The sequence below is a fragment of the Mus pahari genome, chromosome X, assembly GCF_900095145.1.
Source record: "Mus pahari chromosome X, PAHARI_EIJ_v1.1, whole genome shotgun sequence".
Classification (NCBI taxonomy): Eukaryota; Metazoa; Chordata; class Mammalia; order Rodentia; family Muridae; genus Mus; species Mus pahari.
In genome coordinates this window covers 10,107,873-10,124,860 of record NC_034613.1, presented here as the reverse complement: position 1 = coordinate 10,124,860, position 16,988 = coordinate 10,107,873, and the positions used below count along the sequence as shown (strand labels likewise).

Genomic DNA, 16,988 nt, shown 5'->3' with positions numbered 1-16,988 from the left:
AACCACCACCAAAGAAAACACATGGAAGTACTCATGGCTCCAGTTGCATATGTAGCAGAGGGTGGCCTTGTCAGTCATCAATGGGAGGAGAGGACCTTGGTCCTGTGAAGGCTCTATGCCCCAGCATAGGGGAATGCCAGGGCCAGGCAGCAGGAGTGGGTGGGTTGGGGAGCAGGAGGAGTAGGGAAGTGATAGGGGGAGGGGGATTTTTAGAGGGGAAACCAGGAAAGGGGATAACATTTTAAATGTAAATAAAGAAAATATCTAATTAAAAAAATTTTCATTAAAAAAAACCTTTAAAATATTTTCCCTGACCCTTGTTAAAATAGATAGTGGGTCTATTTTAATTTGGAAAAAACAACAACAACAAAACCTGGAGATTTATAGTGCGTAATCTGAGGGGGTCAAAGTGTAGAATCCTACCAAGACAGGGAGTTCATTGCTGAGCTAGTTTAATAGGGTTCTTACTGGAGAATGACTGGGTTATTAGACATCAGGTGAGAAGCAGGCCTGAAATTTCTGTTAAAGTCAGCAGAATTCTTGCAAGAACAAAAGGCCAAAGACAGGGCCTGAAAAAAGAGCACCTAATCAGAAAGACAGCTTCATTGAAGCATCCTGACTAAAGACTTTTTAAGAACAGTCTGCCATAACTAAACTGGTTATCCTGTTCTAGTACCCTGAGCCGCTCCTCCCTGCATTCCTTTAGCGTAAAAACAAACAAACAAACAAACAAACAAACAAACAAAAAAACCATACTAAAACAACAGCAACAAAACACTCTTGGAAACTTAGAGCGGGTTTGGGGAAGGCCCAGGCTACAGTGGAAAAGAGCAGGGACTACATTTCCCATAAGCAATTGGAGGGCGGGGACCCAGCTATTCTGTCACAAATCCCAAGCCTTGCGGCTGCGCAGGAATTGTTGGAGATCGTGTACGGGAAGAGTGGTGGTGACGCGACTGTGTGGGCGGGGCGAGGAGGAGGAGGAGGAGGCTGAGAAAAACGAGAGACCATAGACTTCCATCTCGGCCTAGAGCGTCCTTTAAAGTGTTGGGGAGAGGCGGGCGGGGACCACCCCCAACTGGCCGCTGGCGGTATCATGGCATCCCGGAACCCCCCTCCCCAAGGTGAGCAGCCAGGGCCCGAAGTAGTCTCTGGGACGCTGCCCACAGCACTCGACCTTTTTATTCCTATGGTGTTTCTCCCTTTCCCTCCTCCGGTGTTTCTGGGGCTCGGTCGCTGTGTAGCCCCTTTGCGAGAGCCCCTTTGAACCAGAGGTCTCCTTTCCCTCCTTTGCGGAACTTAGCACGCTCACCTACACCTAACCAAGGCTAGACCCTGCCCTGCCCCCACCTCGAGCCCTTCTCCATCTTGCAAAATTAGGAGGGTTGGCGGGTTGATTTCCATTTGGTTGGTTGCTTTTTAGTCAGAGCTGGGTTCCTGACCTTTCCTTTCAGGGAAGGATCATCCCCTCGCCCCCTTTCCCACAGACGGAAATGTACCCTGCCCTGACCTTATTCTCATTGTGCGGGTGACCGCCCACTGCTTTGTAATTCAGCTGGCCTCTGGCTGCCGGTCCCTAAGCCTTTCGAAAGGAAATGCTGATGCTGTTACTAGGCCCTTTCTGCTTGAGGCTTTATAGTCTCTGGGATCGAGTTGATCACGCTCGTTCGTTTACATCTGGGCTTTTTTAGTTGTAGGCCAGACATGACAGTGAGTTGTCCCACAGGTTTTATGAAAACAGTTTGTGAGACGTTTCAGACTGTAGAATGAATGAATTTATTTATTTTTTCCATCTTGTATTTTTAAAGACTATGAAAGCGATGACGAGTCTTACGAAGTGTTGGATTTAACTGAGTATGCAAGAAGACACCACTGGTGGAATCGAGTATTTGGCCACAGTTCCGGACCTATGGTAGAAAAATACTCAGTAGCTACTCAGATTGTAATGGGTGGCGTGACTGGCTGGTGAGAACATTCTCTTCATTAAATTTTAGGGGGAAACTGGCTATTGTCCTTTTGTAAATGGCACAGCCTCCATAAATCTTCAATGGCTCCCCACTGTTTAATTCCAGAAGAGCACAACTTTGGGGCTTTTCCCTGATCTAATTGGTTGTATCAGCCTTCAGATAGTCCTTGTTGGATTTTGATGATTTCCCTCTGTCAAAGGCCCACCATAGTTCTGTTTCCACCCTTTACCCTTCCTTTAATTCATTATCAAATTTCCAACTTCAGCAAGTTAATTATAAGTAAGTTGTTATTTGCTATTCAGTGCCAACAATTGGAAAAAACATGAGAACTCCCATTGCAGAACTAGCCTCTAAGATTCTCAGCTCTGTACATAGAAGCATTAATGGTCTGTAAAAAATATTCACGATGATGCATCAGATTCTATTTTTTGTCTACTAGTTCTGATGATAGTGCTTTGAAGAAGATCTGAGAAGATTGCCTTTGCATTAGAATTAATGCAATGATTACTTACTATGCAATAACTTGAGGTACAATAAGGAGTGGGTAATAACCATTAATCAAGCAACAACTCATATAAGCACATATTTACATTGTTGTTACCATGTATTTTAATTCTGTTATTTTGGAATAAAATATTAACCGGATAAAAGGGGGCAGAAACAGTTCAGTATTTTGAAATATGTTGATTACTCTTTTTTTGAAGGGACAGTGCTTAAGTTGTAAGCATTTTTTTCTTTACATTTTAAGGTAAATTCATCTTGTGCTAATTAAAATATTTACATACTTCCTCTTGGCATGGGAAAATGACATTTCTTCATGTGTTTTTTTTTTTCATGAACCTTGGAATAATGATGACCCCATACCTTCTTGTAAATAACATTTTATAATTTAAAACAAAGAACAATTATTGTGAAGATTCCATGGAGTACAGGCACAATAATACTGCTTTATTGAAAAATCATACAGTTAGAACAGAAATTTCTGCTGAGGGCCTTGGTCAATTAGATGATTTGCTGTAGGATGATTATAATTCTGCCCCCTTAAATGCATTTATAATTTGGTGCCAGAGGTGATTGGTTAGTGAGAATCATGGCCGAAAGCCAGATTGTTGCACATTTTCTTCTTACAGACCTAACCTGCTAAGAAGGCCCATAATTGCCAGGTTTTCCTGAAAACCCTAATGGCAAAGCAGAGGTTAGTAGGGCCATCTTAGTGACCAGTACACAGCTTGTGTAGCATTCAACCTGGGGTTAAATGAAGACTTCACTACTTGCTTTTTTCTTTTTTCTTTCTTACTGACTCCTGTATAAGAAACATATTCTTGATAATAATAACAACAACAACAACAATAATAATACATTTGGATTGTCAGTATCAGACAAGTATTCAACCCAGGAGCTATGTAATAGTTTGTGGGTATTTACATCCATCTATTTGTGTGTGTGGCCCAGATGTGTCCCAGTATATATGTGGAGGTCAGAGGATCAAACTGGGATCTTTAGACTTGGTAGCAAGTGTTTTTACCTGCTCAGCCATCTCTATGACCTGATCTGTGTAATAGGACACTTACAGTCAGGTGGCTTGTTTTTGTTTTTGTCTTGTGTGGGCACAAATTTAGGACCTTGCAAGCACTCTAAGTGATATTGCCAGCTACATAAGTGATTTGTTGTAATGATTTGAACTGTAGTATAGATTCAGAGTAGAAAACATTTGAAATCTTTTTAGGATATAACATTGATGTGATATTGTGGCATAAAAGAGGAACAGTTAATATAGGCATAAACCTAACTTAACACTTGAGACCGACCAACTCAAGACATGAGTAGCTTAAGGAGATTGGATTTAGCCATACGTTTTTGATAATAAGAAATGAAAACTAGTGTGAGACTAGGTGGTTGCTAGGAGACCTGGAGGCCTTGAATACTGATTCTGTTGTTAGAGTGTGACCCAGAAGCAAAGCTATGGAATCCCAATGTTACATTCCAAAGGTAATGATGCCCCTAAGAGTGGAAAGGAGGGCTGGCAAGATAGCTCAGCAAGTAGGCTTGATGCCAAGCTTGGTGACCTGAGTTTTATCCACAGGTCCCACATGGTGGAGAGAACCAATTCATGTACATTGTGCTTGGACATGTGTGAATGTTTAGACACACACACTACATAAAAAATTAATAATAAAAATAGGAAGGAGAAAACAGGTAATGTTTTCTAAATGGGGTGTTTGAAGATAAGGATGGGAGTCTGAGATGAATATGACCTGGCAAATGGGGGATACTACCATCAGTTAGAAATTGGGGCCTCAGTAGCAGCTGTTTGGGCTGTTTTGTGTCCCTGTGACATGACTTCTATTGAATTAAGGGCTACTGTGCTCCAGTATGACCTCATCTTGCTTAATTACATAAATAGTGACCTGATTTCCAAGTACAGTGTCACGAAGGACACTAATTTGGTGGGAAGACCAGTTCAGGGCACAAGGCTAGGATTAGAAATCTGCGATACTTTTATAGAATAGTGAAGGGACCATGAGTGTGCTCAAGAGGTATAGGCTGACATTACAAAGTTAGGTGAGACAAAACAATACAGAAAATTAATACTAGATAAGGAAGCTTTGAGGAATGTGGGCAGTGTACTCATCAAAGTAGAATGACACAAGGGGCAGGAAAGTTTTTCATAGGAAATTAATAACACAAAGATGCTGATGCATTTGAAACTATCTGCGTTGGAGCTGGTTTGGAGAGTGTTGCCCAGGTGTTATGAAACACCCTGACTGCATTAAGCAAACCAAACAAGTGACTACTGTGGGAAAACTTAGCTTACACAAATGTAAGAGTATAATGAACCCAAGTACTCATGATTGTTCTCAATAGCTGCTCTTTTGATTTTCCTTTTAAGTCTCCCTCTTCTCACCTTTTCCTCACTATGCAGCAAATCCTAGACATTTTAGAGCGTGCACTTTAACCACCCTGTATGACTGAAGGAAAACACTGAATATTTCTGAGTGGGCAAAGGACACTATCAAAAGAAATTGAAAGACATTAAGCTTTTATTAGGAAAGCAATAAAATGTAGGAGAAATTTAGTACATCAATGCTTGTTCTCATCTTTCAATATTTCTGTCATTAAAGGTGTGCAGGATTTTTATTCCAGAAGGTTGGAAAACTTGCTGCAACTGCAGTAGGTGGTGGTTTCCTTCTTCTTCAGGTATGTTAGTTAGACCTTTATATGTCAATGTTTGGACAGAGCAGAGAATGTTAACTTTACCAATTTCATTCCTGGTCATTTCAATAGAAGGTATAATTTTTCTTTTACACATTAGTTTATAGAAAAACCGTAATGTGCTTTGAAAGCTTGCATCTGTCATGCAAGAAAACAAATACTTCTAGATTCTTTAATATGCTCATGTGTTGATGTGATGTCTGAGTCTGGTGTGGTTGCATACATCCATAATCCCAGCTACTCAGGAGGCCGAGGGAGGAGGACCACAAGTCCAGAGCAAGACATAATCTTCAAACCAAACAGATTTGGGGGTGTATTTTAGTAGTTGAGCCTTTGAGCTTTACCAGTATCCTGGGCTTATGGATGTGTACCTGGTCTAGATCGTACTGTGCATACATTATAGTTTTCCCATAAACTAATGCCAAACATTGAGCAACTAATCACATTTCTGACAATTTTTTTAAACCGAAGAACCAGAGCCAAGTGTGGTATAGGCCTGGAATCCCAGCACTGCAAAGGCTGAGAGAGGTTAAGGCAGAAGAATGTACAAATCCGGGCCAGCCTTGGCCTGCCAGATATATATTGAAACATTCTGGGGGAGAGAAGTCAGAAAGGAAGGAAGAAGCAGATAGCAGAAATTTAACTTTAAAAAATATCCATAATCCTTTCTATAGTCCTATTTCCGCAACAGGTGGATTAAAATTTTAATTTTGTTCATGCTCTTTTAGGGGTTAAAATCCTTTGCTATTACGAGTGTTTATGAGGATATTATCTGCCATTATGTCTGTTTGATATGTATTTTCCTTAAAATAGCATTTCCTGAAGAAGATCAAATACAGTAAATCTCAAAATTGAAGATCTCTGGGAATAAATGTTAGCAATTTTAAAGATGCAGAGAACTGTTAGTTATACCATATTTAAGAAATGATTGCTATTCGTAGCAACCAGAATCTGACTTTAGTGCCTAAGCCATCGATCCTGTAATAACCAACATAGTCATCTTGAGTGCAAAGAGATAGTATTTATATGAATTAAGTGTTGGTGTAAGTAGTTTCCTAGCCAGCTGTTTTAAGGCTATCTTTTCATTAATAACAACATTAAGAATAATCTTTCTTGTGCTAGAAGTAAAATAATGTGATTAATATCTAAATTTAGTTATTTGGATGTATGCTAGTATTTAATACAGAAGAGGAGTACGCGTATGCTGAATTGGCTTGCACTTGTATAGAATGATACAGATGATATGATAGATAGACTGATAGATAAGTCTGTCAGTATTTTGGAAACTGAGTTATCATTTCCATTCAGTGCAAAGGGCACTAGACTGAAGCAGAGTGGACTAGAACTGTTGACAGAATTGAATTGTGCGTTTGTTTTCATCTGCTCTTGCATGCTTGCCTCTCAGAAGTCTGTTTCAGGTGTTCAGTATTCATTCACTGTTCAAATCCACATTTTTCTCACTGGTTTTCTAAGCCTGGCATTTTTGAAGTCTAAGGCAGAAGGGCTCAGGTCCTGTCTGTGGCAAATCACTTTCACCCACAGATATAATTAGCCTTGAAAACACAGTAGGGGGGACCTGAAAGAAAAACTAGAGAAAGAAGTGGCAGCTTTAAAGCTAATTAATTGCTTTACATGCTTAGGCCTGATTCCATATATCATAACATTTGCTTATAATTAAAGATAACTATTAGTTTGGGTTAAGACTTAAAGCTTTGCTGGTAACAATATTAAATGTTTTTCAGTAGATATTTGTCATATTGCCTTCTTTAAATAGACATTGGAGCTGCTCTTAGTACAGTAGTATTTACAACTAAAGAGTCCTAGCCAATTACAGATTTCTCCATTATCCCTGCTTAACTTTAGAAAAGTAGACAATGCTCTATGAGTATTTCAGCTTTCTACAGTTATATATGCCCATAAATAAGGGACACATACGTGTAGAGGGCTTGTCGGAGCTTAGTCCTCTGCTCTTCCTATCCTGCCTTTACCCCTCCCTTGAAGCTGTCTCTTCAACTTCTCACAGAGCCTCCTTTTCCCTGACTGACGAATTTTTGATCTTTCAGCTGCAGGAGTTCACTATTGGCTACACATTATGGAATATTCACTGTTATTTTTGAGTCATCCTGTTCTATTTCCACCTGAATGCTTTCGGTCCCTCCCCCATGTCCTCTGGCCCCATCTTGAGTATTGTTTCATAGTTATGTAGCTATGATTAAGTGAGCTTCTTGAATTCATGGGTTTTTTTTAATTGAAAATGCATACAGTACATTCTGATCATGGCTCCCCCTCTCCCATTCCTCCAAGATTCTCCCACCTCCACACCACTCAGCTCCACACCTTCTTTCTCTCTTCAGAAAACAGGCAAATAAAACAGAATAAAAACGAACAGATAAATGTTCTTTTTAATGCAGAAAAAGCAACAGAAACACTGAGGTTTAGACCCTTATTTCGAGTAAGGCATGTATTCCTATTATCTAAATCTTCTCTTGTAGGAATATGCATTAGGTAACCTGTTTAGTGTTTTGGAGAGGGCCATCTCAGGATCTTCTGTCCTGCTAGGTTTTTTTTTAGGGGATTTTCCTTTCAGTACCATTCTGGATATTCCCTTTGCTTTGTCTTGGTTTCCTATTTTCAAGAGACATGTCTTCCCATCATTACATCTTCAAGTAACTTGTGGAGAAAATAAGTATGGACAGTGTAACTTTTGAGATTTTTGCATGTGTGACATTTTCATTTTGTCCCCCATTTGAGTAATAATGTAGCTGAGTTTAGATATTGCTGCATTGTCTTCAAGTTCAGTGTTGCTGTTTAAAGTCTCAAGCAGTTCTAGTGCAGGGCTATTTATTTGTATGCAGCCCTCCCTCCCCACCCACTCCCACCCCCCACCTCCCAGCAAATCCTTAGCAGATTTTCTGTGTGTGTTTGTGTTCTGGTTTGTCACATTGTAGTCCTTGGTGTGGGCCTATTCTTACCCATTGTAACACTTTTCAATTCAAACACTTTTTTTTTAATATTAGCTAATAAGTTCCTGTTCTTTGTTTACTCTCAGCGCTGCCTGGCCAGTATATTTTCTATGATATAGATCTCCTAGACTGGCTATCTAATTTTCATAGATTAGCTTCCTGGTTTTTTTAGTTCTCCTTTTGGTTTACTTTCTGGGAAATATTTTCAACTTCAGTTTCTAGCAGAGTTTTTCATTTCTACTTTTTATGTCTATTAATCTGTTGTTACTGAGAATTCACTAGGCAAGCATTCTACCACTGCCATACATGTAGCACCAACCCTTGTGCTTATTTAATTCCTATGAGGTATTTATGATTATTTAAAGAGATTCGGAGGTAGACTATGTTCATATGAAATTGACCCTCCTGAATTCCATTTTTGTTATGGAGAAGAACATGAACATCAGTGGAAACCACTTTAACTGCTTGTCTGTAGCCCATGAAGATAGGGAGAAATCGTGTGCTTTGATGCCTTCTCTAATTTGAATTGAAAACAAAAGGTTCTTAAAAGCTCCCACAGTGGCTTGATGTGTTAGGGTGGGAGGGATACCCAGGGGAGCCCAACCTTTTAAGGTGAAGGGGATGGGAGAGGTAACTAGGAGGGGAGCAGTGAGCGAGATGTAAAGTGAATTTAAAAAGAACTGTTAAAAAAAAAAAAAAGTGACTGGGCTGGAATTATTTAAATCGCCAGATGCTAGTTTGAAGTAATTGCCTTCTTTGGCCACAGGTCTTGAGTGTTGGGTCAAATGGTCTCTCATGCATGAAGTTCTTAGATTCTATACAGAATGTTTATTTGTTCAGTGTTACAGACAACACTGCAATGATAGCTGTCTGTTTGCAGTACTGGAGATTGAGCCCAGCGTCTTATGTGTATGCCTGGCAGACCTTCTCCCTCTGGGCTACAACCCAGACCCTTAATTAACCACCCATTTTCATCTTTCACATTCCTTTGAGACAAAACAAACATATTAAAGCCTTTTGATTACCAAGTGCTTCTAGTAAGAATACATCCATTGCATTTCCATGTCAGTACTAAGGATTAAAATCAGGTTTTCATGATGATATAGCAGACCCTTTGCCTACTGAGCCATTTCCTCAGCATGCCTGCCTGCCTTTTTTAAAATTTCCTTCCTTCCTTCCTTCCTTCCTTCCTTCCTTCCTTCCTTCCTTCCTTCCTCCCTCCCTCCCTCCCTCCCTCCCTCCCTCCAATTTTTCTTTGCTTCCCTCCTCCTAGTCCATCCCCCCTCCCTCCCTCCCTCCTTCCCTGTTTTGTTTTTTTTCTTATGGCATTAGGGGTCAAACACAGGGCCTTGTACATACTTAAGCAAATACTTTGCCACTGAGCTACATTTTCAGCTCTTGTTTTGTTTTAAAACCTCTCCTTACAGCTTTTGCTTCCATAATTTGTGTTTTTGTTGGTGTTTTGTTGTTTTGTTTTGCAATGTTAAGACTTAAACATGCAGCCCCAGCCCCCTGTCTAAGTGTGCCCCTCCCCTTCCTAGCTTGTATTAAAAACCTTCCAGTGGTGGCACATGCCTTTAATCCCAGCACTTGGGAGGCAGAGGCAGGTGGATTTCTGAGTTTGAGGCCAGCCTGGGCTACAGAGTGAGTTCCAGGACAGCCAGGACTATACAGAGAAACCCTGTCTTGAAAACCAAAATAAAGAGAAAAAAAAAAAACCTTCTGTCCTCTGTGTCTGATGATGTGTTCCTGTTTAAGAACTAGGCACTAAAATTTGATATAACTCCAAATCCTTAATGGGAGTCTTTATTTCGGGAAATCTAGCTAGTCTAAGAAAAAAAAAATCTGAAGACCTGAAATTGGGAGTTGGGGCGTCTTCCCAGTGAATCATTTATGGTGAGGCTGACAAACAGAATGTCCCATCTACCTCCTTACAGCTACTAAGCAGAAATGAATCTTTGCTGAAAGCTTGGTGCTATTTTTAACATGTATTTTTTTTATTGTTGTGATTCTGGGGCTCTAATTCAGGATGTCTTATATGCAGACAAGGACTATACCACTGAGCCATACTCCTTACTTTTAATGGAGAAGTTTTTATGCTAATAAAGCTTCTTTACTCAGTGTCATTAAATATTGAAGTGCTGTAGGAAAGTCAAATACAGTTCAAAAAGTGGTCATCATTGTTCCACTTTTCTCTAGTCTGCCTAGTTTGCATTTCTTTATACTTAAGTTATATAGGTAAGTTAGAAATGAACTTATCAAGAAAATCTCATCTGTAGAAACCATTTTCTCATTCACTCGTAAACATAATAGGAACCATTGGGATAATCTAGTCCAGTTACTTTGTTGAGTGCTCCTTGAAACAGATTGGTTAGCACAGTTTTGGAGATTTAGTTTTTATTCATGGTCTTTATTATCATTCACTCAGCATTTCTCACTCATTTTCTTGCATGACATTATTTGTTACCAGGGATACAGAGTTTCTGCCAAACAATTATAATCATATGGTCAAGGCCAAGCTGGATGGGTGCCTGTGGTATGGTGAGAGTGCAGGGAAGGAACTTGGATTGCTTGGAGGTATTAGAGAGGAGGACCCCAGAGGGACATTGAACTAACTGTCTCAAGATTTTTCATCTCCCTGCAACTGTGTGATACTCTACTTCAGTGTATGTTAACATGGAGAGCATTTTGGCTATTCTAACAATAACTAAAGCCATGCACATGCATAAAATCTTTGCATTTCAATAAAAAGATATGTTGAAATTCAACCTACAGTTAAGTTCTGTAAAGGTTACAAAGCAATCAACTAGTTTGAATAGTTTGTAAGGCAACTTTTCGGTTTTTAGAGAGAGCGTTTCCTTTAAAGTTCATTATCACCTCTGCCTATGATCCAAATCGCTGTGTCAGGCTCTACCAGAAAAGTTTTCATGTGTCAATCAATTTGATCACCTCTCTTGCTGAGGATAGAGTCTGATGGTACCTGGTGAGTGAGTATTGGAAGAGCTGCAGATAAACAAAGTCTACTGTGGAGTCAGTCACAGAGAAAAATAGAAAAAAAATAGAGCCTACGGTGCAGGTCAGGTTCTTTATATGAAATAAGATATTTTTGTTATTTGAAATATTTTATACGTGCTTAAAGCCTTGTATGTTGTTAAAAGCCTATAAAGAATGTATCAGACTGATAGACGTTATTTATAATAGTATATATAGTTTAATTATTTACTTCTTGTCTACTTATTTATATTTATATTTTACTTATACTGGTTACATCTTGCTATTGTTCCTGTTCCACTTTTGCCATTGGCCCAGTAGCTTCATGTAAGGGTTCTTAAGATGAATTTAGCTATAGTTTTTATAAAAGGATTGACTGTCTGAAATTTATTATGGAAAGCAATTACTATAGTTTTTAAATGAAAGTGAAAGCCCATCATTACTCCCCTTCCCTTTCCTACCTCCAGCTCTCTCTGCATACCCTGCTGTCAAACTTCATGGCCTCCTTCACTTTGTTATTATTATATATAGGTATAAATGCATGCATTTAGTGTTGCATGTATGTATATGATTTCAGAGATGACAACTTGGAACCAGATACCCAATAAGAGTCTCTCCCCTGGGGTTGATTAATTCTCCCCATTTCAGCAATCATTAGTTGTCTGTAGTTCTTTGTGTAAGGGTGGGGCCCATGAAAAACTTTGTTTTCCATTATAGCTGTGTATTTGGTATTCTCATTGTTCAGGTCCTCTTTAAGCAGCCGTATTGGTGAGATTTCATGGGTGTAGCTTACCTGCCATTTGTAGGAGACAAGGTCTTACAGCAAATTTCCTGGTCCCTTGCCTCTTAGATTCTCCCCTTTTATTCTGAGATACTCCATGAGCCTTAGGTGCAGCAGTTGTGTTATAGATGTATCCCTCATGTCTGAGTTGTGTTTTGTAATCATATCTATCTGTTGCAAAGCAAAGCTGCTTTGATTATGGGTAAAAGCTATACTTATCCGGTTATCAAGATAAGTATTTAAACTGCAGTTAGGAATTCCGACGATTAAAGTAGCAGTACTGGGCTCACCTCTGAGGTTTCTGATTTCACTACTTGTGTGTGGTTGGCTAGGTTTCCAGTAAGTACTAGACTTAATTGTCTTCCTGTTGAGCAGGCCTTAAGTCCAAATAGATAGCTATCTGTTGGTTACTACCACAATATAAGTGTCACTATTGTGCCTTTCGGGCTATCTTCTTATACTGGTAATTGTGATTAATAGGCATAATGGGTGGGTAGGACAGTTGGTTGCTTTTTTCCCTTGCCATTTTGTATAGCACCTCCTGGTACTATGAGAGCTAGTCCTCAGGAAGAAAGGTTCTAGATCATGTCTAGCTCAGATCCTTCAAGTCCTCCGTTTGAAGTGCATGGTGAGCTCAGCAATGTATACTTACTTACTTTCAACTTGTGGGAGATTACCAAGGGCAGTAGCAATAGCCTATATTATTTTGGGAGTCTCTTGGACTCCTGAACAAGTCAAGATAGCATTTTTCATCAGCTTTTGTTTAACAGTCAGTGGCTCTTGTGGGTAGTATTGTCAGCCTAAGTGGCATAACTTTATGAGTGTGTGTATACATATATGTATATATATAAATGAATATACATTATCCTTTACATTGTACATTTTAGGTAAATAGAAAATAACATGATTCCATATGACTTTTTTCAAACATCCTTAGTTCTATTTTCCTACTCCTCATGCTCCTTGTTCTGTATTGACCTCCCCCCACCCCAGTTAAGCCTCGTTGCCCATTTCTCCCCCCACACACACATATCAGTTGTATCCTGCTATTCCTATCTCTAGCATACCCCATACTTTTGAGCCCCTTTTTATTTCCTGATTTCTGTGGTTAGCCCAGGTTATCTATTCAAATCTGAAGATTTGGAGGTAGGACCCACAGGTGAGAGAGAACATGTGGTATTGGTCTTTCTGGGTCTGGGCTTCCTCATTCAGTAAAATGTTTCCTAATTCTGTTTACCTGGAAGTTCTTTCAATTTTCTTTACAACTGAATAGCATCCCATAGTATATATGTACCACATTTTCATTACCCATTCATCAGTTGTAGGACTTTTAAGTTGTTTCCATTTTCTAGCTACTGTGAACAGAGGAGCAATGCACATGGATGGCTGAGCAGGTACCTGTGGAGGAGATGTGGAGTCCATTGGGCATTTGCCAAAGAGTAGTGTAGCTGCGTTATTTGGTGGAATTATTTTTAGCTTTTTTTTTTTTAAAAGAATTTTCCACACTGATATCTAAATGAACTACATCAGTTTGCAGTCTCTCCAACAGTAAATAGAGGTTCCCTTTTCCCCACACTCTCTTCTTAAATTAAGTCGATTCAGAGCTAGTAAAGTGCCTTTATCTGGCTATTTGAAATTTCTTTAATAACTTGTCAACTGATTGCTTTCTGATTACTAGGTATTTCACATCTACTTAAGTAAAAGGTACTTTTTATTAGTCATACACTTTAGATAATCTGTCTTTTTAGCTGATTCCCTATTCTAAAGGGTAGGATGAAAGCTGTTATAATACAGCTTTTTGAATCTTTCCCAGCATGTACTATATTTTCATTAACTCTGTGTTGATTGCATGTAGGAGCTGGTTAGTTACTATGTTAAAACTCTGCATTTCTAACCGCACCAGAGAACTCCTAAGAAGAGCAGGAACAAAATCTCCTTTGTTCAGTTCCTATTGACTGAGTACATTGGCGAGTCAATAACAGTTTCTTACTTAGAAGCTCCAGGAATTCCTGCAAAACTACATGGCCTTCTACTTCTGGGCTAGTATTCATTCTCATTGTATGTTTGCAGGTTGCCAGTCACAGTGGCTATGTACAGATCGACTGGAAGAGAGTTGAAAAAGATGTAAACAAAGCAAAAAGACAGATTAAGAAGCGAGCGAATAAAGCAGCACCTGAGATCAACAACATAATCGAAGAGGTCAGGCAGTGACATGTTTGCCTTCTGGTTTGGTTTTTTTTTTTTTTTTTTTTTGTTAATAGGTTTCAATAGAAAATATGATTGGGGATTGCATTATCTTAATGATGTTTGAGCCAAGTGTGGTTGCTCACCTATCATCCTAGCACTTAGGAGACTGAATCAGGAGGATTGCTATGAATTATAGACCACCCTACCAGCCTGTTCGCTTGAGCTACAAAATAAAATTGTGTTTCAAGAAAGCAAAGCAGACCAAAAAAAAAAAGAAAGAAAGAGAAAAAAAGAAAATAGTTGGGAATGTTATTTATCTGGAATTCAATAAATCAGAGGTTCTTTTGAAATTTGCATTTTTATTTTTGTTAAAATAAATACATCAAGTTTACCATGTGCAAGTATACAATTTAGAAGCACTATATCCATACATGCTTTTGTACAGTTATTACCACTATCCATTTGCATAACTTAAAATTTTTATTAAGTACTATTTCCCCAAATTCCCCTTCCCCTAACCTCTATTTGGTTTTGGGACTGTCAATTAATTAGAGTATACATAAGTAAGATTGTGCATTTGTCCTTCTGTTTTCCTATTTCATTCAAAGTAATATGTAATATAATCTAGTTAACGTAATATATTAATATCTAATTCAGTGTAATATTTGTAGCATCATTATGAGTATTTTTATTGACACTTTGATTTTTAGGCAACAGACTTTATCAAGCAGAACATTGTGATATCCAGCGGCTTCGTGGGAGGCTTTTTGCTAGGCCTGGCGTCTTAAGGACTTGAAGGCTCTATGGTAGTGGATCCAACAGTTAGAGGAAGACTGTAGCAGCAGAGCTATCTCTTAATGGCACAGGCTACCAGTCTCCAAAGTAAGGAAGAGCCGGCTGGACAAGTGCACATGCAGCAGCTTAGCATTTTGCCACCTGAAGCTTCCCAAGCTAGTATCTGCTGTAAGACAACCTATGCGGTGTGTAAACAATAGTATTCTTGAGCAACCATGGATTTTGCAAATTTTTAAATGTAATGTTTGTTTATAAACTAGCCTATGATTATCATCACTGGATATAGTGGAGACAAAACAAAAGCTGTTACATGTACTGTCCAATGAAATATTACCCTACTTTTCAAAGTTTTTTGTGCTTTACTGTCTAGTGCTAATAATTAAAAATTGTCTTATAGCTTCAATATTATGGCTGATTTTATTTTAACGATGTGTTTGCAATAAACGGAAGAATTGTTTTACCCCTTTGTGGAAGGCAACAATAGAATTATTAAGATATTAAACTCTTCTGATATATCAATCTTTAGATTTTCCCCCCTTCTGTTTCTTACTTTGCTTATGTGTAATATTTACATTAAAGGAGGATTTTGTAATGAAATACTAAATGACTAAAACACTTTCCCCTTCTCTAATGTCTACAGTTTTTAAAACGTCTCCTTGTATGTTCTAATTTTTCAAGTTTGATTTGTTTATCCCTGATAGCTTAGATAGAACTAATTTGGGAGTATGTTATTAGTTGGGTCATTGATATGCTTTATTAATTTCAGATGCATCTCATTTTTTTAATTTCTAAAAATCCTAATTATTTTTTTGTCTCTTCACCAAAAGGTACAGGTTGCTTTAAAATACTTAATAGTATAATATGAACTTATTGTCTGAAGAACTGTGATTTTCTGTGTAGTCCTAAAATTGTAGCTTAAATATAATTGCTTCCTTGATTATGTGATGTAAGCACTAGGGCTCTCAGGCATTGCTAGCGTTACATTTCTTGAGCACTAGGCCAGTTTACTTGTTTCTCTGGGCCAGCCTCACACTTGTTCCGAGCATCTCTTGTCCAAGAACAGCTTTCAATATTGTTATTCTTGTTCATAGAATTCTTGGTTGTCCCCGAGGAAAACAGCAGAACAGTCTTCAGCCACTCGGATTATCTCCTGAGATAGGGCGTTCCCATTGTATACTCTGTGTCTTGTAAATGTGTCATTTCATATTTTTGATATTGGTTACAAGCTGTGTGCTTGTACTGTCTTGAAATTCTTTAAATTCAAATGTACAATTGAATTTTAGTTTCCTTTATTCTCATTAGTGCCTCATATAGAATGCTAAATAAAACTCAGTTTCTTAATATGAAGTGATTGTGCTTATAAATCCTTGTTATTCTTTTTTGAGCTTTTCTCCATTTTTCTCTGGCTAAACTTTTCATTGTTATAAAATTAAAAGGAGCAAATATCTTGATGTGTTCAGCTCTTGTCAGTAGAACCATGAGAACCTGGCCCTGCTTCTGAGCACCACAACTGGGGGCTACTGTGCAGCAAGGCAGGTTTACTTCAAAGTACTGTAGTCATTTTATTTTGAAGATGGCTATAGTGTCTGTTCTTTGGGTGATATGTTAGAAGAGTAGGGAAAACACAATATGTCTGCTCTCAAGCTTTCAATTAGAGGCATTACAATATTCCAGTCCTGAAGAATTCATATTGTAATATGGGAGCTATTCAATTACGGTGTTGAGTGGAGAGAATTTCCTTTAAGATTCCAAATATACAAATGAAAACAAGAGTTGGAAATGATGGTGTACTGCAATAATTCCAGCATACAGAAAGCTGATGCAGGAGGATCAGAATGACTGGAGGCTACAATGGGTACGTAGTAAGCTTCTGTCTCACAGCAAAGGCTAAGTGTGATGGTGTTCACCTTTAATCCCAGCACCTGGGAGGCAGAGGCAGGCAGGCCTCTGAATTCAAGGCCAACCTGGTCTACATATTGAATTCTGGGCTAGCCAGGTATACGTTATAGACCCTATCTCTAAAACCCAAACCTAACAAAAGATAACACTTTTATTGTACACTTCTTCTTCTTCTTCTTTTTTTTTGGTTTT

At 38.7% G+C, this 16,988-nt stretch overlaps 1 protein-coding gene across 1 annotated transcript; it reads left to right on the top strand.

Annotated features, from left to right (window-relative positions):
* The first annotated feature begins 973 nt into the window (after positions 1-973).
* Positions 974-16,245, top strand: Fundc1 (FUN14 domain containing 1). The gene is made up of 5 exons (XM_021188040.1): positions 974-1,124; positions 1,809-1,965; positions 5,090-5,165; positions 13,986-14,114; positions 14,813-16,245. The coding sequence occupies exons 1-5, from the start codon at positions 1,097-1,099 to the stop codon at positions 14,888-14,890; spliced, it is 468 nt and encodes a 155-aa protein (XP_021043699.1). The 5' UTR covers positions 974-1,096; the 3' UTR covers positions 14,891-16,245.
* The last annotated feature ends 743 nt before the right edge of the window (positions 16,246-16,988 follow it).